Raw genomic sequence first — 27,359 nt, forward strand, 5'->3', positions numbered from 1 at the left:
TACGGTTTCGAGGTAGTCAGAGGCCCGGTGAAAGGCTTAAAAATATTTTCGTGCGACAAGCTTGAAAGCGACCGATGACAAGCGAAAACGAAAGGATTCTCCAGGAACACCACGTCCCTGATAGCGGTGCGTTCGCACGTGATCACACTGTTACAGCCGGCGCCGTTGCTTTCGCAAGACTTTCCCCATTGTTTAAAAAATAAAACCGCGACCGTCCCTTGAGGTCGTTCAACCGATTCGAACAAGCGCGTTTTAAACAGGTCGTTCAACTTTACCGCGCGTTTGCGACTGTTCGAAGTCATCGATCCGATAGGTCTACACGAATTTCGACGTGATCCGTCGATAGAAATTACAGATAAGAAATGATGTGGCTGATTGTGTAGCGGCGTTTAAAAATTACGAAATTTTAGCGTTGATATCCAATATAATGAATATTATACGACGATACGTTTGTCGAATACCGAGTGATTTTACACGTCTGTGAAATCGGCTATATCATATGCAACCACCTGATATTTGTTAAGCTCCCACTTTTTTCGATTCCTCGACAAAATCACCGCATAGTATTCGCAATCCGTAAGCGACATACGCCAAGCAGAGGCGATATACCCGCTAGCCCGCATTCGCATGTCGCAACACAGAGGCCAGTTGCGAATAAACAAAGTCGAAGGTCGATCTTTCGACGTGGATTCAGCCGACTTTCTCCGGTACTCGTCGGTGTCCCTAAGTCTAGAGCGAATCGCATCGATTCCAACACGACAGGAATCGAAGAATCGTGGCCGGCTTGAGTAGGAGGCGAACTTAACGATCTTGAGATGCGATCGCGCTGCTCGAGGCCCTCCTTTCACGAGCCTCGAAGAAAAGTAGAAGCGGAGGGAAAGGTCAGACCAACGAGGAAGTGGCCGAGCAAAACGCGATAATAAACGAAGGAATACTTTCTACTTCGTTGAGAAGAGGTCTTCTGCAGCCTCCTAAATGGAACGTGACGCGGTGCTGCGTTAAGCGTAGATTCGTGTTTCCAAGAAACTAATGCGGGCGCGGCGCATTCGCGGTTCACACTTCTTGCGCCCGATGACCGAGCAAACGAAAGCGTGTCGAAATGCATTTCGCGCTACGGAAAATAAAATTCTCAGTCAGTCGTCCTATTGCTTTTTTTTCGAAAGTTTAAAATCATCAGACTCCGTGATATCTAGGAATCGAAAAAAAAGTAACTTTAGGATTTTGTTTCCTAATATATATATATATATATTAGGATATATATATCCTATATAATAATGTATATATATTAATAAATAATAATAAAATGATAAATATATCCTAATATATATATATATATTATATATATATATGTCTTGTTGTTTTCGATTTTCCAAAATTTCTAATGTTCTAATATTTCTAATATAAGATATTCTAATATATATCAGTGAAATCCATTTAAAGGAAGCGTCGCGTCGCGAACTTCCTACCAGCAAGATTCTATTCCTATCCGACAGAAAAATTCTTTAGTCCGTTGCGTCTCTTAGTCTGCGCTTAACTAAGCGAGTTCGCGGGCTTTCTCAAAAGCTCTCGTATGTGGGACGCGTGGCGTCGGTAACCTCAGTATCGGGGCACACGATTTCGAGGAGGTCTATTTCTCTCTCCCTTGCTGTTCCACTCCGCGACGATCTGCGTAATTACGTACTCTCCTAGGCTAGGTCTAAACGCGTCGATGCTAAGCTAAGCGAGCGTTTCTCCGCGCAATGTACAATGGCAACGGCATTCGACCCACGCTATTGCTGGCTGGCAGTGAAACCTCTGGTGCACCTTCGTCCGCACGCATCCACTTATTCCGCGAGCTGCGTCGCGCGTATGTTCGTCTCGCCTTGTCCGACCAGCCATTCGTAGAGAGGTAAGTACTGGCCGTTGGATAAGATCGGAACGTCTTCGAGTTTCCTTTATCCGGTCTTCGCCGTTTCTTCTCTCAAATTTATTTCTGAAAGACGTACACTATTGTCCATACCTGTTTGAACGCTTGTTTGTTTTTAACACCATGTAAATTAAATCACAGATAGAAGGATTTACAACGATTTTCTTATTTAATTGTTATTATCGTAGTTATATGCAAGGTGTTTACAAGATTTTTCGCCGTTTATACTAATTACGAAGAATAAGGAGAATAAAAAAATGTTCAACCCTGAATTGGTATCGTTTGATCGTAGATGACCCGAAACACAAAAAAGTTGCGTTATTTAATTATAGATTACTTCATTTGAATTTGAGTTCTATACTTTACGCGAAAAAAACTATTAATAGCATTTATGCAACAACGTATGCTACAGATCAACCGTGTATCCAAATACTTATAATCAGCATCTTACATAATAGTCTAGCTACTGGATTTATCTGACCATCGTTCAAATCCACAGTCAACGACATTCAACGCATGCTGCAAGTCACCAAGTTTCCGTGTCTCATAATCGGTACACAGTTTATATAATAATTTATCGACATATCACATATACGATTATTACTCTTATTTTGCGAAGACATTTATTCGATAGATCGAGCTATATAACGTATCTTACGTTTCTGCGGACAACGCTGTCCTTTTCCCACGACGTACATCAGAGACAAGGATCTACTCTATATCCGCGATGATTAATAGGTCATAAGCGGATGAAACGATGTACACGTATAGGAGTAAAAGAACGAGTGAGAGCGCATCGTGCTTCCTGTGAGGGGAATCGATTTGGTATCGACGATCCACGCTAACGAATCACAGTCGTTCGTCACTAATGGGCTACCGATTCTGTATGACGAGAAGCTTTGACTTTGGCAAATAGCACTGAAAGGAAAAATGGATGTAGAGGTGGTTATAACGTGTAGGTGTATTTAATAACGCAATGAGCGAATGAATTCGTAATAGTCAGACGTATTAAAATAAGTACAAGTCCAGAGATAGTGTATACCGGTTGTAATCGTCGCTCGTTCAATGCTACTATAGCAATCGAAGAAAGGATAATAATACCAATGACATGGGGAGTACGTTTATACATTTATATCAACGGACGTTACCATCAAAAAAGTTGATCTTGTGGTGTAACTCTGGCCGAAGGTTACAAGAAACGGCAATAACAATCTGTTCAAAGTTCTTTTACCTCTAGACCCTGTAACCTGAAACAACGTTAGTATTCAAAGGCACAATAACGTGGATCTCTCCTAGACTTGAATTTTCCGTTTCCACTTGAACTTTTTCTACGCTCATATTCCGCTACAATGTGTTCGGTCACTCGGGCAGTATACACTGGCACGGAAGAGTAATTGTCTTAATTAAACACGAGATTTTTCTGCGAGTAGTGTAGGACTTTGAATGGTCCGACCAAAGAAGTTATTTGTGTATAGAGTCTGTTGTATCTGTTATCTTTTCCACGGAGGAATCTTTTCTATGGTGCGTTTCTCGCGTAAGTCTTTTGATATTAATTTAAGAAAGAAAAGAGTTTTAAAGACACGCCTACTATAAATTTAAAAAACTTTTTAACGCATAACTTAAAGTGTGATAGAAGCGCAACCTAATAAGAATGTTTTGACAACCGGCATATGATAGACAATAAAGAATTATCGTACTAAAGAATTATTTGTGTTTGAAAATTTTGTCGTTATTTTTATGCCAACTAATAAAATAATACTTAGGCTAGGTTTACTGAGTACACGTTTCCAATCGTGTCGTTATTTCTCCGATATGAATACCCTTACGTTCCTAAACAATTTATTATTGAATTTTTCTATTTTTCTTAGTATTTTCGCATATTTCGAGAAATCAAAATCAATTAATCTTTATCAATTAAATCTAACTCTGTTTCGTTGCTAAACAAAACGCCGAAGATGCACTTGTTGTTAAGTTTCAATGCATCAAATAACAAAATCTTAAACATGCGGTAATCGCGACCTTCTTTCACGAAACAACGCTGATTTTCAAAGTTCCGTTGATTTTGTTTGTGCAAACGAACGAGTGATCAATGCGATTTCTAGTTTCATTAAAGCGTACTATCACGCGCGAAAGTTATCTCCCTGATTATGTATACGAATCATTACGGACTGTACGGAGAGTCATTACATCGAGTCGAGGGTTGCCCGATTTTAATTAGAGGGCAGAACGTACGAGCCGTGCGTGAACGAGTTTGAATACTGGAACCACGTTCCGATCATGCACGGACCTTTTTTTAAAGTATTATATTACATATATTTCCTAAAGTATCGTGTGGAAAAAGATCTCGATGCCAATCACAGTTACGATACCGCGTGATAACCTTTAAAATATCACGTGCTGTCTAATTGAAAAACGCCTATCGTCAAACTCCGGAGTCGGGAAGAAAAGATTACGAGTGTCCAGGTAGCGATCGTTACACATTTTCCCGTCACGTACGACAGTTTCATTTTCCTGTTATCGTTGCGTTATAACTATCGTTTTGCGCTTTCAGTACCTCGTAATAGTTCCGCAAGTGCGTGTGTTATATAATATATAAGGGACGAAAAAGTAATACGGATTCACGCATCGGCTTCTAATAATCGTGTAAATATCGTGTAAATCGAAATATAAATGAAATACTGAATTGTTCGTAATTGTTCCATATATCTTCATTGATTGTCATCAAATACCGGTATGTAGCATATAAGATTTATATATAGGTATTTATACAAAATTGATTGATTGGTTATATTAAAATTTTTTATTACTTGGATATATTTAAATAAGTATTATTAAGAGATTGTATATATATATATTATTAAGAAGCTACTCCAGATTTAAGAATGTTACATTAGAAAAGTTGATCATTAAGTTTAGGATTCTTTATCTGAAGAAAAGGTAACTATGGAATCGAATGTTTTAAATAGAACTATTTTGGTGCAGCATTTGTAATTCGTACTTAACCATCGGTGATATTAATAAAGCAACAATTTATTCTTGACGTAATAAATATTGCAATTATTGTAGAATGAATAGAAAATGCTGTTTATATACGTCCTTTGTTAGTTTTTTGGCGCTCTATTCGAATAAAGTGAAGTTTAGTAACTCTAACAATGAGTTCAACGAGTTTTCTACGAAAAGGAATATATTAATTATTTTTTGTATACTTTAGCGCGTAATAAATTCTTCGGGTGAAGAAAGATAAGTGGTTGAATTTTATACCAAAATTAAAATTATGAAATGATACACTATAATAATGTACTTGAAAAATACTCTAGATAATTTATTTAAAAAAAAGTATCTATAGAAAAGATGGAGGATTTGTTATTATTTAATTAAAGTATGAGGTTGTACTCTATCAGGTACATAAATTTAAAATATTTAGAAAATGTTGCTTTCAACTTCTTTTACTGTATGTACAAGCAATTTTGAAACGAACTGAAATAGCAAAGTGAAATTCATAGACTCGATCAAATTCCATTATTGCATGAATTTTGTATGAAAAGGGGATGATATATTTTAATAATTATTTTACACGCGAAGAGAAATTTTTACGTGGGCTGAACGAACAGTCGCGTTGCTCCGTGGGAAGGCAGAGTTAGTATACAAACGTTTCACTCTCGACGAGCTGGCTGGATAACGGGGCTCTGTTCACGGTGCGGCGCGGCGGAGGTATGTAGTAGGTAGTACCTCGTCGAGAAAGAAGGGAAAGTAGTTCTGTGAGTCAGTGGGGCTTGCGGTACCCCACGACGTTCAACGGTTAAGCAGCCTCAAGCTTCGGAACGGGAAACGGTAATCCAGATGAGCTGTATTATTTATCCTTGTGGAAACGTTCGTCTTCTTCGGGAACTTTATTCCACTGTATTCGATGCCTACAACTTTTTTTTGGCGTACTACTTTGCGTTCATACCATTTGTATTCTTCTAACGTCTCTAACGATTCGAATGCTCTAGCTTGCACATTTCATTTTACACGCTGAAGTACGTTTGCGTATTTTGCGGCTAGTAATTTCAATGCTTTGGTATTTTTGTTGCAAATGCGTGAACATTGTGACGTCTTTAGAAGGATATGATCGATCTTAAATTAGTATTTTTCACGAGGAGAATTTTATTGACTTTTTAGGAATTTTTGGCATTTCGCGGTGCACTTTAAACGCGTCGGTTCTGCATTTCTTCTAATATTTTTCATAGCGACAATTAATTAATTTACGATTCTATGTTGTAATATGATATATTATTCAACGACGATTAAGAAATTCCATCTTCGAGAAAATTAAGGCCCAAAGAAATAACAAACACTTTTCTTATTACAAAAGTATTTATTACTCTTCACAGAAACTTGTATTAAATTTCTTAACTTTCTCTAACATCGCTAACTTTTTATAACTTATGATCGTGCTATGAAAATACCACAAGACTAATTGTTTACGGGAAAAAACAAGCACGCTTATTATTAACGACAATGGTTAATCACTTTTTAAGTCACGACAAAAAGAAATCAAGACATTTATATCTGTCCTAGGTGTGTGCAATATTTTATTGCTCCCTCTTGTGTACTCTATTCATGCCGCATGCACGTTTTTAATCTCCACCGTCTTTTTATATTCCCAAATATACGAAGAAGTCGAAAATGTAAATTGAACCATTAATACGTTTCTTAATGGATTAATACAAAGAAACATTACAAAGTAAGAAAACAATAATTAAAAAGCTCAAGCTTGGTCACTCGAAAGGAATACTTCTGTAATGTCCATTCATGAGGCTACTTAATTAGAACGTCCACCTTCGTTTCGCAAGCTGATGCATCCTCTCTCCGGACAGCTCGAAATCCACGACGCGCAGAGGTACATTCTAAACCACGAACGATAGCGTTCGCTTCGTTGAAAAGGAATTCGTTAGGCGCTCCCGGGAGCGTGTAATTTTTGCTTTCTCCCGAGGACCGGCACGGGGTAATAGTGGAGCGACGAGTGACACACTTGCCGAGGAACGAGGGAACGAAAGAAGGAAAGAAGGAAAGAACGAAAGAACGCGGCGCGCGGCAGACCGGGGCTTCCTAGAAACGCGCGCGATAGAGCAACGAGCGAGTAGAGAGCCTGACTATCCGTCACCGGAAATAGATTGTTCGTTGGTGAAGCGGTCGCTTAATACCGCGACAAACAATAGTTGACCCGAATATGCAGGCTGAAATGACGAACGAGTCTCGACCCTGATGAGACGAAAGCTGCTCGTTACGAACAATTGCACGCTGAAAGGTCATTAACCGCGGCCGATTACCGACCGTCGTGAATCTAGCGTTCCTACTGCCTTAAATATTCCCAGTCAGAAATCACGGAGAACACACTGCGTGCCAGTGATCCTTAATGGGCCCTCAACAACGTGTCGCTTACGTGAATAATTTGCCGCTGAAACGATCGACAGAACGGGGATATTGTTCGGAACAGGAAGCGTCGCGTCGCATCGCTCCTCGCATCTGGGCTTTACATCATGTTGAACGCAACCTCCAGCCAGTGGTAATTTATGATGGGATGCTTGTATGCGACTGGCGAATCGCTGGCTGTTTGACGATCCCGCTGAAAGTGAGAAGCCAAGCCTTTTGGAAGCTAGAATTTAGAGAAACTCCTTAATATCCAGATGTTCTACCTATGACTGTGACGGGTTTGCATAGATAACATAATACGACATGAACGTAAAGAGATTTATAGAAACGAAGCATATGAATATTCAACAGAATTTGTTAAATTCCTTCTAGAAAATCGATTACACGAAATATTCTAAGGGCTGTTTCCACCAAAAATATTGAAATTATCGGTTGAATGTTGGAAAATTCTTTCGTAGGGTTATCGAAAGGCAATTGGATAGTTGACTGCCGTCGTTTAGAAGCTTATTCTAGTCGAGTGCAGGGAGATCGTAATTGTAGCGGCGATAGCGAGAGTCAGCTAGTTTTGAGGTCAGGGCAACGACGCGACGCGACGTGGAGGATCTTTGTGACGTACACTGTTCCAAGGAGCGCTCCGGTTAGCCTTCCACCTGAACGATCCCCCACTCAGCCTCCTCCTTTTCGCAGCACTGTTCTTCCTGTCGCGATATTGTCCAACAGCTTCAAACGAATTCCCTTTGATTTCCAAGAATTGAGACGAAGTTCTCTCCTTTGGAATATAAACCTTCCAGTATCGACTATTCCAGTATCAATTGTCCCCTGTTTTTATTAATTTTAATTGAGAGATTTAAATTTGAACGTTTAGTTGCGATAATCTAACAGGTATATTTGATATAAACGATTAAAATGGAAAAATCGCCAATTGATTTGCAGTAACAAACAGAACTACGTTTGTTACACGTAAAAGATAATTTTACCGTGAATATGATATACTACAATGACTATTTTGATTGCGTATGTTTTTTGCAATCTTTTCATTGGCTCTGCTGCTCGAGATATTTTGGACACGTTTTTATATAACGACCTGATCGAAAGATCAAGATCAAGAGAGTCTGTGTCGTCGAGATCGAGCTCGGTCGCAGCTGTGCTAAAACGCACGGTGCGATCCTTGGTCATGGGCTCGCGAGTGTAACGTGGTTCGGAAGGTGAAAGTTTTTCGGTTATCGAACATCGTGGCCTAGACCGTAAAAGAATAACAAGAACACATAGTATACAGTATACAGGCTGACGAGAGTTCTCGTAGTCGTAGGCAGTTTATGCCTCGCTGCTTTCTCTTTTCATTCTAAATACTTCCCTCCAAATTGTTTTCTTAGTCTGCTTTCGTCTCCAATCTTGAACAGTTCGTCCTTCCTTTCTATGTGTGCGCTCATGTTAAAATCGATAAATGCATTATCTTCGTTTCTTTTGTCGGGGGTAATTACATTCATAAGATTAATCTAATTAAAATCTCCTTATACAAAGTATACAAACAGACATAATAAACGGAGTAAATATTTCGGCACTCAAATAACGTACAGAATATAAGAGATTGATATAATATAATAGATACGTTAAGATAGAGAATTGGCTACAACTTTCTTGAACACTCGGCAAAAGTCAGGGCGCGGAAAATCGATCGATCGATTTTATTTCTAAAAATATCAATCTGTTGCCGCAACCGACTCGGATGTCTCGTCTAAACCATTATTGAAAGAATAAAATGCACCGACACGACGTTTAATCTTCGAACGGTATTGTGGTCGAAATCCACGAAGAAATTTTACAGCGATGCATTCTACTTAAGACAACAGCCCAGTTCGTGGCGACGATATTTCGTAACGCGCGTGTCACGCAATCACGTGAAATTCGCACGTTCAGCGCTTAAAATCGGTGTTTCCATCTAGATATCGACGGAGGCTGTGTCCTCGGAATTCTGCGATACGCTAATAGTTGCGGCGAATTTCGGCGAATAGAGCGAAGGCAGCTCTTGCATTTCTGCGTTTCCCTCCATTTGTGCCGTAACGGCACAGTAACGACGTTTCTATCAACAACGCGGTTCGGTTACGTAACAAAGTTTTCATTTACGAACGATAAGACAAGCGTGTTACTCGCTTAATTACAACGCTACGCGTGTTAATGTTGACCACGTATTACCATGTTTCTTAGCCTGCGAGACTAATTCTGTTTAACGAACGACTCGATGTTGAAAATTGATAAGAATGAAATTCGTGGCAAGTTGAAACGGTAGAAATCGATCACTGAGAAAAAGTGCAACTCGTCGGCCGAGTAGAGGTGTCGAAATGAAAAAAAGAAAGATAGGAGAAAAGAAAAGAAGGAGCGAAGGAAATGTCATGCAACTAGGTGCATAGTCGAGACACGGGAATAAGAGCGAAAAGCGAGGCAGTTTTCGATCTGGTAACACGGCAGTGCTCGGTAGATAGCATGCGGATAGAGTTTTTCCGCGAGCGGCGTGCGTAACGCTAAGCAATCGGGCTAGGCTTGTTGCAGCGGTATTAGAGGTTCCCCTACTGGAGAACGTAGTACAGCAACGCTGCCGTTTTACGAGGAGGGTTCTCTCTTCCACTTCCACAGTTCCTCCACCGCACGGCGCACGGGTTCCTCGTCGGTGAGCGCTGGTGCCCGTGGCCGCTGTCCCAGTCGTCGCCCTACTTTGTCGAAGCCAACTCAGCTCGACACTCGGTTTACACCTCGGTACGACGAGAGAGAAACACGTCCACGCACACGCGCGCACACGTGCACGCGTACAGGGACGGGCCACGCATACACGCGACGTACGTACGTAGGCCACACACGTACGTATTACGACGAACTCGGGCAAGAAGGAACGTGAGAAACGGTGGAGGTGGTGCCGATGGTGGTGGCTGTGATGGTGATAGTGATGGACGTCGTTGTTTTGCCACAATCCGGAAGTGTCCCGCGCGAAAACTCGAACTGTCCCTCTGTTTGCACGGTTCGACGCGTGGAACCACGTGCCTCGACCGGAAGTGCCAGTTCGAAGGAACGAAACAGACCGTTCTGTGACCTACGACAACCTGCTACGTGTGCCTCGCTCTGACTCCAGTGCAATCTCGTCGTGACAGCTCCGTTCGCCTATCCAGTCACCACGATGGTTTCGAACAGTGATCGACGCGAGAAAGATTAGCCCGGCTAACTCCTCTAGAACGTGTTGGTTGAACGTGGCGCTAGTTGCAATTTCTAGAATTATCAGTGTCAGACATTGCCCTCCGATGCAGCGTATCGCTGAATCGACTTAGAGTTTCTTTGTTGTCGGACCGTTCATCCACAAATCGAACGGAACGGATCGCTACTACCGACTTGCACTCTGTCGTTGTCGACGTTTATCGCGAGACGATCGTCACCGTGTATTTTGGACGAACGTGCGAAGGAGCGAGCAAGCAAGAACTAGAGGACGAATTTCAAATTGGATGCTTCGTGACCCGGGGATATGCGCGGCACGAGAAATCGACTAGGATCACTGGAAAGCTTCTAGCAGGGAAACGATCGCTATTCGCGCTGTTCAGGAGAAAGTGCACGGGCTCTCGAACCGGAAGTGCCATCGAGCAAGAATATTCAGCACCATCGTTCTGTCCCTTTCTCTCTCTTCTGTGTTCTATGCACGCCACCTCTCTGTTCCTCGTTTCCCGGTGTGAAATATTCGCATCGATGATTTCACGAATTTCGAACGTGAACACGCGTGTGCTTCTCTCTCGTGCTCCGTTGGAAGAAATTTTCGAAGGAAAGTGTTCCTTCTCACTATTACCAGTAATCGTCGCAAGAAGGATGCCTACAGCACGCGAGTGGCGCCGAAACGATTAACGAAACTTTAACGACTGATGAACCTCTTCCTCGTTTGTCTGATCTCGAAAACACTGCCAATTGCGACTAATCGTCGCCAGATCGGCGATTACTTACACCTTACCCTACTGCCTGTGATTTTATTTCTTCTCCCTTTTTTCACTCTCCGTCTCTTTCTTAATCTACTGCTGTCGTCACGGCCAAAGTCACCGTACATCCTCTCGTCCGTGTGTGCCAATCCGCGGAGCATGCGCCGATCAAAGGAGCCCGCAACAGCCGTTTGAAAGGCGCGACCCTTGAAGACTGGTGGAAAGGATCGCACGACCGCCAATCGATCGACTTCGTTTTCATTCTGAACACTGCCATCACTCTCGAGAGTGTCGAGACCTTTACAATCGGCCGCTCGATCGGGAGTCGCACACTGCCAGTAACCCGGAGGAAAATCCGCCGATCACGTGACGAGGTCAGCCAAAATTGGAAGAGCCACCGCTCTTCGTACATTACTCTAACGATTCGATATTGCAACTTGAAACTGCCTGATCGATAATATCATTTTCGGTAAACGCGGGAAACAAGCACGTTTATAAATCCATGCCCGCAGCCCCAACACGACAACGACGTTTCTTTAATCGCCGATTTTTATCGTCCCTTTATCCAACGTCGAATTTACGTCTGCTTCGTGTATACGCTCGTTGTCAATTAGAAACGCGTTCTCGTCGAATCATCGTCGTCCACGTTCCACGGAGTAACGCAACGAGTCGTGGCCCCATAGTCACGCGTTGATCAATCGTTTTCTGCGAAATCCACGCGCTACTTTACCGATCTTCGCGTATAGATAGAACACGCGCCATTTAATTAAGAAAATATTACGGCTTCCTACAGAAACTGAGCCGTGTAATGGTCATAGAGAGATAGAGAAAAAAGCGTAAGTCGTTATGCAACTGCTGCATGGCTGCCATTTTGGTCCACACACACGTATGCGTAAGTGGTTGCACGCGCGCGAATGAGATGCGAGTGATGCTGTTTCGCGCGTCTCCGTGCAAAACTGACGTATGAATGGTGATGCGGCTCGCGTAGCGTGCAACGCGATAAGAACCAGTCTGTTTGATAATGTTGTTGCAACAGAACAGGGCTACCGCCAGTCCCGAATAAACTCGGCCCGTGCTTACACGTAAATACTACACGCGCGGCGCTACTTCCAAAGTTTACATCTCGCGCACAACCCAAGGTGCAACGAACCCTAGGGGAATTTCGTGTAGTAGTGATCGACCAACGACACGGTGGACCCTGATCAGCTATTTTCGAAAATGCATACCACGGAACGAAGAATGGCTCGTCGAGTATGAAACGAATCGAATGAGAGAACAGGCTCGAGAACCTTTTTTCTAGCCACCTACGGTCTGTCAAAGAGAAATTGCGGGAAAGGAATTACATTGGACTCGTTGTGTATGAGGCTCGATTAAAATAATTGATATCTAAATATCAAAGCCTCGTTACAGAGAAGAAAATATCATCTTTTTTTTTTTTGGCGGTTTAGCGTTACGAATTACCTGCATTTAGTGCATTTCACGAAGAACGTGTTCAGGCCCAGATCCTTTGGATTACCAAACTGCCGCGCATGATTCCATATCTCGACGATAAACTCTATTGATTTTCAACGATTCGCTTATTGAGCAATAACGATGCTCGAAAATCGATTGTCTATAGAGCATCTAAAATCCATCAACGTCCGTTATTTTCGAGCTCTGCATACCACGTTCGATCTATGAGACTATCGCTGTTTTATTATTTCCATACATGTTCATATCTTTTTTACACGATCATGCGCGCTGGACATATAGACTGACGTTGTATTCGAACCGATCGTATCACGTCGAAATACTTAATCAAACCGGGACTGAAAGGAGAGTAACGTGACGAAAACTCGAAGAAAAGACTACAACGTTGTCCACGTTGGTTGTATCGAAGGCACAAAAAGGATTTTGCGTGACAAACGAAGAAATAAATGGATCAACGCAGCGTTGCTGGTTAAACGTCATTGGTCAGGACGCGGAGGAACCGGAAAAGCAGGAATGTAAAACTAAGCGTTTTCTGTTAGGACAAAGGATAACCCAGTTTCGTGGGCAAGCTCGCACGTGCAAATGGGTCGCGAGTCTTTGCTCTATCGCTGTTTTGGACACTGCGAGGCTTAGGTATATATACTTAAAAACCAATCGACGTTGAAACCGATTGGTTTGCTCGAGATTTCTGTTCAACTTGCTACCCTGCCACTTTGTACCGAATCGTCCACACGGTCACTATCTTGACAGTTGATAGTAAATAAATTTGAATCGACTCACACATGGACCTGATGTTCGCCGACAACTTGATCGGTAAACATTGCCGGAGCATCGATATAGTTTGACGCCGTCGAACTTTCGTCCTCGTGCGACTCGATGGATCGAATTCTATCGCAGGAGACGAACGAATGAGGAACAAGCGCACGTGCAAATACTTGAGAAAACGGACGAAACATGAGAAACACATCGTTCATCGTGCAAAACGAATTTTTGGCTAGAGAAAGGTGCGAATAACATTGGTGAACCGTGTATACGTGTATGTGTGGCTTTGTGTGGATATATGTACAAAAGTACGTAGATACACGTGAGTGGAAGTGCGCGCGCTCAAACAGTTGGTGTATAAACGCTAACGTAATACGACGTATCTTTCCTCCATACCTGATCGACAATCTACATCGTCGGTAGGTCGATGATCTTTTGTAATACCGTCCCGACGCGACGGTATCGTCGGCAGGGATTTCGACAAGACTTCGCCTCTGCCAGCATTTTTCGTATTTTGGATGTTTTAAACGGAAAAAATGTAAGTCAGCAATTGGTTTTCTGGTCCCTGTCTAAACTTTCTCGTTTTAAATATTTATAGAAAAAAGATGTTTACCAAATGACTTGTTCCTCGCGAAAAGTGTCGTTAGTTACGTTATATGATAATTAATAGGCATCCGTACCTGGATACTTGAAAGCGAAGTCAACGAATAGGAGAAGCAAGAAACGAAACGATAATAATCAGGAATGAATATCGGACAGGTTTCGATCAAGTCGAAAGGTCTAGGTCGTTCGGCAGGTGACAGATGCCGACCGCCCGAAAATTCGTAAGAATCTGTTGAGCAAACTTCATCGAAGGATCCTAATCCCCTCTCCCCAAATACGTCATATATACGTTCGTCAGACCAGGAAGCGCAGTTTCGAAGATGAACATAAAATACACCGTGTCTTCCATAGAACAGCGGACGCTGATGCAAGCGTTAAAGATACGAAAATAATTTTTTAATGAATTCTGGTAACCTTGAGGAAACCATTAAAGCTAGGAAGGTTTATGCAGTACGAATAGTTGAAACCTCCAGGTATACGGTGTTCTTCCGAGCATAATTATCCAGATACTTAATCACGTTGAATCGAAATTTATTCATGAAAGAACTACCACGCAGGATCATTTATAATCTGGTTAAATCCTGAACGCCTTTTTTTCTTGATGCAACGGTTATGCTTCAAGATTAAAAGAAACGAAACGTCGACATACGTAGTGATCGTTTCCGTCCGATTTCATTGATTCACGAGTATCGCGTTCAAGTTGCCTAAGGCTATTGTTTCTGTTTAATTGGCCGCTATCTATTCTCAGGATCATCGTAGATCAATTTGCGCGATCGTTCGTTCATGGTAGGACAGAATGGTTTCTCTGTAATCTATAAATACGTGAGACGAGGCAATACACCAGTCGATTGTTAGGCAAATCTACGTACATACGGATCGTTTATTAGTAGTTCGGGAACGTCGTGGTCAGACCTGTTCCACTAATTACGTAAAGATTTACCAGCTTTCTGATTGCGTCAGCCGAATAAACGCGAGACTTTCCGTGCCCTTCGATGAAATACTTTTCAGCGTCCAATCGTGACACTGTTTAGTAGAATTTTATACAATGTATATTTCGATGCGAACGCGAGAAAATCATGCGTAGAAAAGTCACAGAATTCTCAAGCGAACATGAAACTCTATCGAAATTCGTGTCTGCTACGGTTCACGCGAAATCCAATTGCCCCACTTCGGTTGCCTTGATAATCCGCGCGATACGAAGCCAAAGTTAACACAGTCTGGCACGTGTAAACGCATCAGAAGTTAATCGGTCGAAGACAGTAGTTGATGACGTTTCCATCTCCGGTTAGATTCACTCGGTGACGAGCAAAGACGTATGACAAATTACTAAACGTAAACGTCATTTTTTATACAGATATTAAACGAGTCGACCAACTAAGTGGGGATAAACATTACTATCATATAGCTAACTAGTCGTAGCTTTATCGACTTACGCTATTTCCATTGATTAAAGCGAAATAATAAAGTTTTCGTTATACATGACACGAACTCGAGCATTCCGAGATGTTGAATCTAGCAGAAAGACGATTCTACTTTGCTCACTTCTAAATTTTTCCATTACGACAAATTGTCTGAGATCGAAAGCTTTATATTTCAACAACATGCGAAAATTCATTAAAAGTTTCTATGAAGACTAATAATAGATGTATATTTGGTTAAGCTATAATCAATCTTTAATATATCTACAGTTATAACACATCGAATGACACGTTTATTAACAGCATCCTGTAACAGCTGAATTAGTAAAAGTACTAAAATAAAATAAAGAATGATATTAGTAAAATTTTCAATGATTTTTCAGTATGTTGGAATAAAAATTTAAAGCTTGACATGCTCCAAATAAGTGATGCTACTACAGATTGTTATGAAGCAAAATATATAAAAAAATTCGGCAACCGATGCGTTAACTTGTGCATCGAATCAAATAATTGCATTCACGGTGGACAAAAAATGTTGACTAATAGGTCGTGGTAATAGCCTGGTACTAGTGCTTCTAGTAGGTGTCGTTCTTTTCAGACGATAAGCCAAAAATAAGCAGCGCAACGCATTTATGCAAAGCGGTTAAAGACACGCTAAGTAAGGAGCACGCGGCACATGGCGGGAACTAGAGTTGTGCAACCCCGCTTAAAGTTATTCTGGCGGATGAGCGCAGTAGCTGGTGACGTCCCTAACCTAACCTAACCTCGCCATTCGACGCGCGCCCTCTCTCGATGACGGAGCTTGAGATAGGTCGGACACAAACGTCCGTACGAATGCACGTTACGTGCAGCCAGCCTGCTCCACTATAGTCGAATCATGCGTACTACGATCCGCGGCAAACGACAGCAGTGTCCGTCGCACTTTTCAGACACGATACCATGACCTTTTTCTCTATTGAATTATCAACGATAACTCTTACGTTTAATTATTCGTCTGTCACTGATCGATAATTATGATGAATTATATTTTGTTGAATAGTACGATATATTGATCATTGGTTATATCGATTATCAATAAACTGGACATATTTATATATTTATATTCGTAAAAATATAAATTTACATAATCGTTCAAAGTTTAAACAAGGAAAGAAGAATTTGAGTGAGACTGATTTAAGAAGAATTGAAACTTGTATTACCGAAAATTATTTATCCATTACATCGAAAGTTTTCATGTCAAGATACTGGGTTGAGTTTGTATTTTTGTGAGAATGCAATTTGTTACGTAAAGGAGATTAATCGATCCGCTGTTTTCATCATCAATAGAGATAAGTGTTTTTTTAAATTATGTTGATCTCGTTAAACGAAACATGTTCGACTCAAAACTGATTTAGCTATGCGTGTCACTAGTTTTCAAACACCGTCAACTCGTAAACAATCTCTCTGACAATGAGAAGAAAGATTAACTCGATCAACGAATAAAGGGTTTATCCGTTAACAGATCTCGGAGAACCTGATGTCAGGGTGGCTGGAAAGAAACCTAATCCCGAAAACGTCACCAAGGCGATTCTGTCTTCTCATAGTGTGTCACCGATTATAACCGGCTAGATCTCGGTCTATAGAGGCCACGTGCGTAGAAAATAGATAACAACTAGCAGACTCTTCGCCACCTATGCCAATCTCAAACTAAATATACCGGCCAGTAATTGCGGCGTTACATCCGCCAACTCCGCCATGCCTTTCGTATCTCAGACGCTGTTTTATCACGATCTGACGTGGTGCGATGTCGTTGGACGATCGCTTCGACGAGCTAAAACCCAAGCTGAAGCCGGATAGTATCGTGACCTAGCATCAAACGAACGTTCTGTTTCGCGATTGATAACAGTTAGAAAAGTTAACCTTCGAGCATGAAAATTACTTTTCGAACACGAATCATCTTATATCTGCTCCCATTTCGCTCGTTGTTAAAAAGCTTATACTAACGAGCGTTTGCACGCGTTTTTTGCGAGAAAATGAGCTTACGAAGAACACCAACTGTGTTTCATCATCTAAGCCTAAGCGATCCGCCTGTCGCGAGAAACTACGTTCGCGAAGTAACTTACCGCGGTTTCGAGTTTTCCGACAAAGAAAAGAGAGATAGAGTTGCAATTCATAACAAACGATTGACGCAGGATTGATGCATTGTAAGAAAAAAATGAACTTTGTGAATAATGCATTTGTCTGGTATGTCCGATATTATCGATGCCTATGGTAATGTCGCTTTTACACATAGAAGAAAAATAACTTAACGAACGATTGGTCGACCGGACTCATTAACCAATGAAATAGAAGTGCGAACTTTGCTATGTTACTGTTACGATGACTATAATACCATCTGACATAGGAACGAAAATAACGTCGGGATACAGAAAGTAATTTAAACTATTACAGAAATTATAAATTAAAAGAGTACGTTATTAGGTCTGGAGGGAAATTATGACTGAGATTTGCTTTTCAGACTCAATCTGATCTCCAATAGGGTATTTTCCCATAATGATTTCTCAACACACTACGAGAATTTTGAAATACTTGTGTGCCTTTTATAATTAAAGTGAAAAATGTATACTTTTACGATAAAATAAAGGTTAAAGAGAGATTCGTCTACGAAATTCCTAGTAAACTATTAATAATTTTTAATTGATTGCCACTATTATTAATATTATCATTATATTAATTAATATCACAATATTAATTAAATTAAGCATCGTAGGATTTTATTCAAACTGTAAGTAGTTTTTGTCTCTTCAGATTTCACTAAAATTGATTTTACCATCATATGTCATATAATATCAGAATCATCACTCGTTAAGAGAAAACATTATTTCTATAATATTGTAACATAAATCGCCATAGTTACTACTATTGTAAATTCAATTCGTCTTGATACAAACACTTCTTACAGCCATCTTCCTTTTTCTCAATTGCAAAAAACAAGTTTCTAATTTTCCGATTTTATTAATGTCTTTCAATTCTAGAATTCCAATCGAATTTTTATCCAATAAACAAACAACCGAACAGTTACATCAACTTAAAAAACACCACTTAAACTGCTATAACTCGCCACAGCCATGAAAATTGTGAAACGTCTCTTTAGCAAATTATAAACTCTTGCTGGATCATTTGTTTCTGTAGCAAGTGCAGTCAATGATGTAGATAAGTATTTGGGAAAAAATAAAGAACTAAAGATCTTTATGGTGTCGAAAAAATATCGAGACGAACAAAAATTAAGAATAGTTGGTCGAAACGGCGGTCAGTCAAAGAGGATCTTGCGATTCTGTCGACTGCTATCCCGGCACTACCAGAACCATGAACGATCGACGGGATGAATTACGACGACACAAACGTCGGCACACCATCACGAAGATCCTTGCGTCGGAATGATGTCATTTGACCCTGACACGTGCAGTCAGCAAGTACCGGTATTCGAATGGGAATACCTAGACGCCATTCGTCGTGAGAGAAACGCGTTCCCGAAAGGTGCATGACACAGCACGTTCGTGACTAGATATTAGAAACGCGCCAGGGTATCGAGAAGGTCCAAGTCCTTATTTTGAATGGCCCGATATCAGTTACGGTCATCCGCGAAAAAGGTTCGAACCACTGATTCGTGCGTCACAGATTATATCTACTAGTACCTTATGTACCTATATGGAGAGAATTCGACCGAAAGATGTTCTTACACCTCCTTCGTCACTTTTGGATAAATGAATCGTTTTCATTGAACAAGTACGATATACGTGTATAGTTGCTTATACGTGTATTTTTTGTTCTTCTTTTTTTGTTTTTCTTTTTTTTTTTTTGTATTACAAGTATTACAGAGTTGGGCTTTCATTTCGACATCCAGATTAATTATACCTTCTTCCCAAATTTTCGATATTGAAAAATAATTTGAATTTGTTTGTGAAATTTTCAGGGAATACCGTTATAAAACCAAAGAAAGTATTAATAACTTTTATATAAATATTTTTATAGGCTTGATATAGAAGATTATAAAGTAATTATTATTCGAACAAGATCGTCTTCAACACTTCAGAATGAACATGATGACACGCAATGTTGTGACCATTCTGAGGTCGATTCTCACGGACGTTAGTTGGCCTTATAGCTTCAAACTCGTTATACCTCGCGAGAAGTTATCGTACCGATATCTCGTGATACACGCCACGACTGAGCAAGATGGATCGTCTTCGATCGAAGGAAAGTCCATCAAGATCACGGACTCTCGATCGTTGATTAACGAAAGACTTTCAATGACACTCGTTTAATGCTTCTGTGAGAATGAGAGTGAGAACGGCGCGACGTGACGTACTGATCTAAGAAATATCACTCAAGATATCTGCAAACACAAACTGAGACGTTGATACAAGAAAGGAATATTATTCTTTACCAGATAATGAATGAACATCTGTGAGAATAAGAATATATGTTCGAGTATCGATACATCTAATTAGCAATAAAATACGAATCGTTGCATGAATTTGCAGCATATAAATACTTCATGGCGAGTACTTGAAATTCCCCTTAGACCGTCGAGAAATATCTTTAACATTAGCAAAGCGTGATCAAGCGTTTTTAAGAAACGGAGAAAAACGCACAAAACTCCTCTTTGACTGACTTCCAAATACAAAAGGCAACGTATTATTAGGAGCGTAATGTGGCGTACTGTATTTAGCACAGGCTCCATCCAAGAAAACGGAAAGTAGACTAATTCAGTAATTATTTACTGAAACGTACCGGTCTTGTTTACATACGGTTTTGCCAACTTGCAGCGATTATGGCGCCAAGTATCAGTGGGAAACGTGACTAAGCACTTGATATTAACCGACTCTCCTGGAAGGAATAAGGTCTGCCAGGAAACAAAGCGGTTGAGGAACGTGCGACCAGTATACAAACTAACCTGCTATTTATACATGTATAATGATAACGACTATAAAGTGCGACTATAAATCAACGACTATAAAAATCAGGTTGAAAAGGAACGTTTCACAATCCTAGAGAATTATAGCAATCTTCGTTTAGAAATTCTTCGATCAATAATAGTTCGTTGCTACTACATCGATAATTTGCCCGAATATCTGAAAAAATTAATAAAAAAAGAAAAAAACAACGCGGGGTTCGTGTTCAATTATATGTATACGATAAACCACAAAATAAGTATGTTACAAACGGCATGATATCGTATCCATGCGGTAGTGACTTCACATTTCAGTCGTCCTAGATCAAAAAAGAACAATCGGCGTTTGATGATACGCAGTATTCTCGTTGTCAGTGAACGATAACAAGCATACTAGCACGCCATGTTTCGCGGTGTTTCTTGCGCGCAACGGGAATCGCGAGGCGAGGGGACTTATCTGACGATTATTCGTGTGCCGGTCGATGGTCACGGTCCAGAGGCGCCCTTTTAAATTTTTCGTCCGCTCCAGAAACAAAGTTGCGTATAAGGGTCGCCCAAGTTCAGACTTAGATCACCGCGGCGCGGCACGTCGGCACAGCTGCGACCTGATATCAATGGTCGAGGAAATTGCACGGGTTAAGGGGCAAAAGGTTACGAGATTCGATAGCGAGCGAAGCGTCTTCTGCGCGTGTATCCGCACGCATGCGTGTATTCCAATACGAATAAAGCAGTGCATGCCTGCCGGTGTGATTGACATCAGTAAGTATGCCATGGCCGACCGCTCACAACGTGCTGGTACGAACGACTGCAGCACTGCCCACACTGCCACGTACGAATACATCGACCGCGGCCAGTAACAGCACCATCCGTCTAGGCTGCTTAGAAAAACTAGTTGAGAAAATCCTGCTACCAACGCGTTTCCGACCTTAGAACGATCTTCGCGATTTTTCGAATGGGCCAATCTCGTCGACTGTCGCGTCTCGCTTCTCTTTGTGAAAGGCGAACCACGCGACATTTTCGAAGGACTGTCTATTTTTCGTCTGGACTTCGGTAGAACGAACTACGATGGATCAACCAGGTCTGGTTATGCAACCGATAAAGGGGCATAACAGGTGATAGGCACTGGGATCGTGTAGACACGAGAAATGTGTAGTTTATTTGTAGTTTATCTGGAGGAAGAGTCCTGGAAAATAACATTGTACTCGGAGAACGGTTATTTTCGGATTAGACGTTCGCTAGTTGTTGAAGATCTTAGACTGGTGAAGAAATAGAGCAGCAAGATTTGGAAAGGAGAGTGAATAATATAGTGAAGTTATTAGTGGATAATAATCGAGTAAATGGCAGAATAGGCAATAGCTTTAAACTAGGGTATTTAATTTCGTCATTTACCGATATCTCCTTTCCGAAACCTTTCCAAAGTTAGTAAATGAGCATCCCGATAGCGAGAGTATAGATACGTGTAAGGATTAGCAGTATGTAATAATATATTCCTGCAGAAAAAAGCCGCACTTCACAGAAGTGTGTTCGATATCGATATAAAGTCTGCTACGCGCCATTCACTTCGTATAAAGTCTACTGCAATATTGTAAGAAATTTAAATTCCTTTACGTTCGTCGTGATCGTAAGCCGGTTTACCTAGCCGACATTCCTACGCACAAAGTTACTACACCGTAGTTAAATGTAAAAGTTCATCATTCACGTGGTTATTGCGTAACTTGGTCGGTGTACAGATCCGTTAATTCACAATAATGACGCGCTAATCGAAAAGGTTCTTGGTCCATGGCGTAGTGACCGTTGATTCTCGCCGCTTTCGATTATACGCGTCATGTCTAGATTATATCGCAAAAAAATCGACCCGGGACGAAATATCAGCGGTGTGCAGTGAAACGCGGACAGCAATAACGTGACATGCGTGACGTAATATAACCCTGTTCCACGAAGGACGCGGTTTTCACCAGGTTCAATCTTCCTGTAAGATGGTATCGTTTCGCCCAAAAACCGGTATCCCAAAACAGCGAGGACGCCCGTAACGAGGGACCAGGGGAGAAGGAAGACGCAGAAAGAGGATTCGATGTCATATACGATGACGACGTTCTACCACAAGGTCCTCTGCTACTTTTACTTTCGTCGAATAAATACGCTGGCACAGAGAAAAAGAAGACTAAGGAGAGGAAGAAGGAGAAGAAGAAAAAGAAGAAGTAAAAGATGAACAAGAAGAAGAAGAGACTACTTCCCCGAAATCGAACGGCCACCGCACGAGATCAGCGTCGAAACTTTCATCCAAAGACTTTCCTTACTTTCTTATCGGTTACGAATGAAACACTGACCAATCTAAGTACATTACCGCTCAAAAGTACCTGAATTCTTGTTTGCTTTTAACAGGATGAAATTTAATCCTAACATCGCAAATGAAATGCGGTATCTTTATTCCTTATAATCATTACAACTACCTATATACAGTAGTATATGATGATGCGATGACACTGATTTTTAAAGTTCGTAGAATTATTTTGTCTTGTTTAAAAACAATTCTTTCAATTCTAAACTACGAGTCAGGTAGAGGGAATTCATTTAAACTGACATTATTTCAAACAGTAATACTTAGAACATTATATCGACAAATTACTAAAACTACTGTCAAGTTTTTTAACATATAATCCAAATTTACAGTCTGTTGACTTCATAACAGCACAGTAAGTATATGCTACTTTTAATTATTGATCTGTCATTAATTTATATATTTTGATAAAATTTCTATCTTATTATCATATACCTAAATCCATAAAAGCTCGGATATTTATAGACGGTATTGTATATCATCGACCTATGGTGCCCTTTCTAGTTCGAAGATGCGCAACAACGATCGCTGGTCGCACGCACAATTATCAGGTATACATCGTACGCGTATCGATCGAAAGTGAAATCACAAGAAGAAGAAAAGCTGACGCGAGAAGAACATCGCTTTCTTGCGATTCTTTATTTGGAGATTGATTTTCCCCCGCGTTTCGAGCATACGCGCGTCTAAATGCGCTCGAGCATGTTTATATAACGCGTCGGGGTTAGTCGACGATTTACACGGACTCTTCCGCGTTGATATATTTTGTAACCGTCATTCGTGCAATTTTTCACAATCCGCTTCTCGCCAATGAACTAATTAAATTTTCCGATCGAGCACGATGGTTGGTCGTCTCGATATCGCTTTCTTTTCTCGGCTCCTCTTACTTGATCTCTAGTACGACTTTTCGCTTCGGCGATCGTCTTCGAACGTCACTTTGAGCTGTCCGACGAATTGTTCGTTCCCCTTCATTGGTCTTTCTACTATCGAGTGCTCCTTCGGTGAAAGTCTTTAATCGATAAAAGTAGCATCAATTTTTTCTGCTCCAAGAAAGAAACGAACCTCTCGTGTAACACTCCATTAGGGACTGACTTATCTAATTTGAATCGCGTAACTTAAGAAAAGATCGTGTATTCGACAGGTCACGTTCAAGAATCATTTCGACTTGTTATTCCCATCTTACGATGCTCCGCCACTTGAGCCAGCTATCACGAAGAACTTTGAGAGAGTGAAAGTTCTCGCGTATACGCGTGTCGAGTTTTTGGCATTGGGCGTTTGGATTGGAGGGCCTCGGTTGGTATCGAGGTCACTGGTGCCACCACCACCCAACACCGTGGATCCATGACTTCGGTGGATCGCGTGGCCCGCACAACTGGCTGCCCCAAAAACTTTGGGCTGTGCGAGGCGTTCACTTCGGGCTCCTGCGCGCTGCGACTGCTTCGTCGTCTCTTCCGGACTCTCAGGAAAGTTTATCGTGGCCGTGAGTTCCCCCTTCGACTCGTCGAATAATCGTAGAAACGAATCGTACCGAAATCTTCGCCGATTTCCCATGTTTCTCGATGACTCTATTTCCCGTTAGACACTTGTTGTTGCGACGAATGCAGTGACATCGAGATCTCGATTCTGGACAACGATTGTCGAGACTTGGACTAAAATGAATATGTGGATTTTGAAGGAAAAAACGAATTTACGTGATCCGATTCTCGAAAGGACTGTTACGTGTGTTTAATTGCGGACGAAGTGACCCAATCGCGACTCTGTACGTAGTATCGTGTGGACGAACGATCGATGATCGAACGATATCGAGACGAGTGACGAGCGTGAAAGACGGTTGGATATCATACTTCGATAGAAGGCTTCGTTTCGTACTGTGGCATATCATGTGCGCGAAGATGAGTGTTCTACAAGGTCGTCACATAGGTAGGACTATTATTTTAAACTGGTAGTATAAAATTTTGTTTAACGATGTACTACTACCTTTACGTCGTTTCGAAGCTGACGAAGATGGTAATTAATAAAATAGTGATCGATTAATATCACGGATAAATCTGATTAAATTTACGCGAATAGTCGAATAGTTAAAATTACGCGATTGTCGTTCTAACGGAGAACTATCCGTTCTTCGAGGAATGATAGGAATTCACAAGGATTGAATTATCGTTTGACAAAGTTTCTAGTGGTTTTTTTTATAAACCGATTCTAATGATAATCGTGGGGCGAAGTTTTGTGGAATTAATTTCCGAGGTACAACGAGGTGTCAGTTTGTCAGCGTCCTCCAGGTCAATAACACTGCAACGCAATTTCACAATTGTACGTTTCGCTAATTTTGAATCACAGTTCCGACCATATGTATACCAACGATACAGAATGCTGCCAGATTTATTCTCTTCTCGACCGTCATTGGAAACACGAAACACGAATCGTTTGTAGAAATCAAAGTTGATCCTCTTTCTCGGCAATACACGATTTAATCTCGGGTTATATAGCTTATTTATAATTTTTAAATTGGAAAATTATTGCAAGATTTTAAATTACTTTTTTTGATTTGTTATATATCTCTATATGTGATTCTTTGATTATATATCTCCACATATTACAATTTTTCGATTGGAAATTCTTTGAAAGATTTCAAATTTGTCGCTATTGGAGAGCGGAAGCTACGAATAGAATATTTTGCTTACCGCAAAGTCCTAAGCGATAGTCAGAGTTCTAGTACGATCGATTGCGTAAACGATAGAAACCTGGAACCACGGGGTTCTTTGTAGCTTCGCAACACCGACTTTTGCTCCAGATTGCAACAGTTCGAGCCTCCATCGGTAAACTTCGTTGCACTGTCGTGGCGTAACAAGTGAACTTCACTCGTATTGCCTTACACCGAGCTATCAGGATTTTTCGTGAACGAAATATTTCTACGGGCTTCCTGCTGTTTCGAAACACCGTTGTGCCAATGTGTTGCAATGTTTAAAAGCAATTATGCGCTGATCCGACGATTCGTACGTTCAAAAAATCGATCAAGAGCAACGAAGAACATGTTATGCTTCATAAATAATCTAACGATCCATAAGAATCTCGTTAAGGTAGCATGTTTGTTGATTCCGCGTGAAGAGCGGAGAAATACTCATGAAATTATATGAAACGAAAATTGATCACGCAGTAAATCGTTCTTTCCTTCTGAAATGATCGAACGTCGATTAAAGTTCAACGAAACCAGACTTCTCGTTTTCTCTGCGGAACAACAAAATTGTTAAATCACGAGGATTGCTTCCGACGATTCGACAACGTTCCGAGGAACCGTATCGTTAGTAGTCTAGCTTACGTGTAAAAATTCTGGCTCGGTCTGAAAGTAATGGAACACGACGGAGACGATGGAACGAATTTCGACGTTTCCACGCCGCTCGTCGCCTTATGACACAACACGGCAGAACTTGCCGTAGGAAAAGTAAGGTAAGGCCAGTGGTATAATAGAAACTTTCACTGCGGAGGTTCAACGTACGGAGCTCTGACTCTCACTGGCCGTTCTCACTGCTTGCCCGACTCACGAGTATCCGAGAGACACGATTCCTGTGCCTCCTGCCTCAACGCTTCCCCTTTCCTTCTTCTCCCTCGTAAGAAAAATTAAAACGGAATATTTATAATGTCGCTCCATTGTCGTACGAGCGCCGAAGGACATTCCCCGATGGATCTCAGTGTATGAATAAACGACAAATCTTTGAAACAATGCTTTGGAAGAACGTTTGTGGCGGACATTATTGCAGACCTATTGTCGGTGATACGTGTACGAAGAACTTTCTTACACGACAATGCCGTTTCCTTAGTCCCGCGAGCGATCCAACCTGTCTGAGATAACACGAAATACACACGAGGAAGCAGAGTTCCTCGTGTGTCCCTATTTGTTCTCTTTCCTGTCTTCCTTCGTCTCTCCATGTGAAAAAGAAAGTTCGGTGAACGTAGTTCAATCGAGAATCCTCTTTTTGCGCCACTAGGAAGGAACGCAGACTCGATCCAACTGCTTCGAAGCGAGACCGGGATTCATTTTTTGACATTCTACGGAGATACGTTTTCAGAAAGAAAATTTCATCGGTGTAAAAACTATAGCGCTTTTTTCTAACTGATTTAAAGGTTAAATTGGTATTCCCGCAGGGTGTATCGTTACGCTAGCAGCGTCGTTTTCCTTCCTCCGATAAGTCGGTTGAAAGGTGGACACGGTTGAAAACGAGGTTTCACATCCGTGAGGACCTGGCCTGATAAGCGATAACTCGCTATTTCAAATAACGGTACTACACATGGCGATAAAGTACGCGCAAAGCTTGGCATTCGACTTTTCACACGTTCGATTTCTCTTGTGGTCGACCACCGACTACTTTATATGTGTATAAGCCTTAAGCGATTCTATAAATATTCCTGCACATTGATGCATCGAAAATACTATGATTTTTAGAAAAGACATTCTATTTGTATTCTGAGCAGATTACTTCGAATAATAGTAAAGATTCTAAGCGATGGGTTGATCTTGTCCATTGAACTTCCTACAAGCTTTAGAATTTTGATTCTGCAAAAGCAGTGTTTTCCACAC

General features: G+C 41.1%; 1 protein-coding gene and 1 long non-coding RNA gene across 8 annotated transcripts in view; both read left to right on the plus strand.

Annotated features, from left to right (window-relative positions):
* Hr4 (nuclear hormone receptor 4) overlaps positions 1-27,359 on the plus strand; it is a 150,841-nt gene that overhangs the window by 93,931 nt on the left and 29,551 nt on the right. For 2 of the 7 annotated variants that reach the window (XM_076627975.1, XM_076627980.1), the window contains exon 1: positions 24,305-24,706. The exons of 3 other annotated variants lie outside the window; for them this stretch is intronic. In XM_076627975.1, coding sequence (XP_076484090.1) covers positions 24,667-24,706 — 40 coding nt within the window. In that variant the 5' untranslated portion in view covers positions 24,305-24,666. Of the gene's footprint in view, positions 1-9,964; positions 14,036-24,304; positions 24,707-27,359 lie in introns of those variants that run through there. 2 more of the 7 variants (XM_076627977.1, XM_033346954.2) reach the window with 2 other exon arrangements.
* Positions 1,524-4,642, plus strand: LOC143302429 (uncharacterized). Its single transcript, XR_013057928.1, has 3 exons — positions 1,524-1,888; positions 2,406-2,459; positions 2,541-4,642. It is a non-coding gene; the product is annotated as an uncharacterized LOC143302429 (long non-coding RNA).

This window comes from Bombus vancouverensis, chromosome 3 (genome assembly GCF_051014615.1).
Source record: "Bombus vancouverensis nearcticus chromosome 3, iyBomVanc1_principal, whole genome shotgun sequence".
NCBI classification, from domain to species: Eukaryota; Metazoa; Arthropoda; class Insecta; order Hymenoptera; family Apidae; genus Bombus; species Bombus vancouverensis.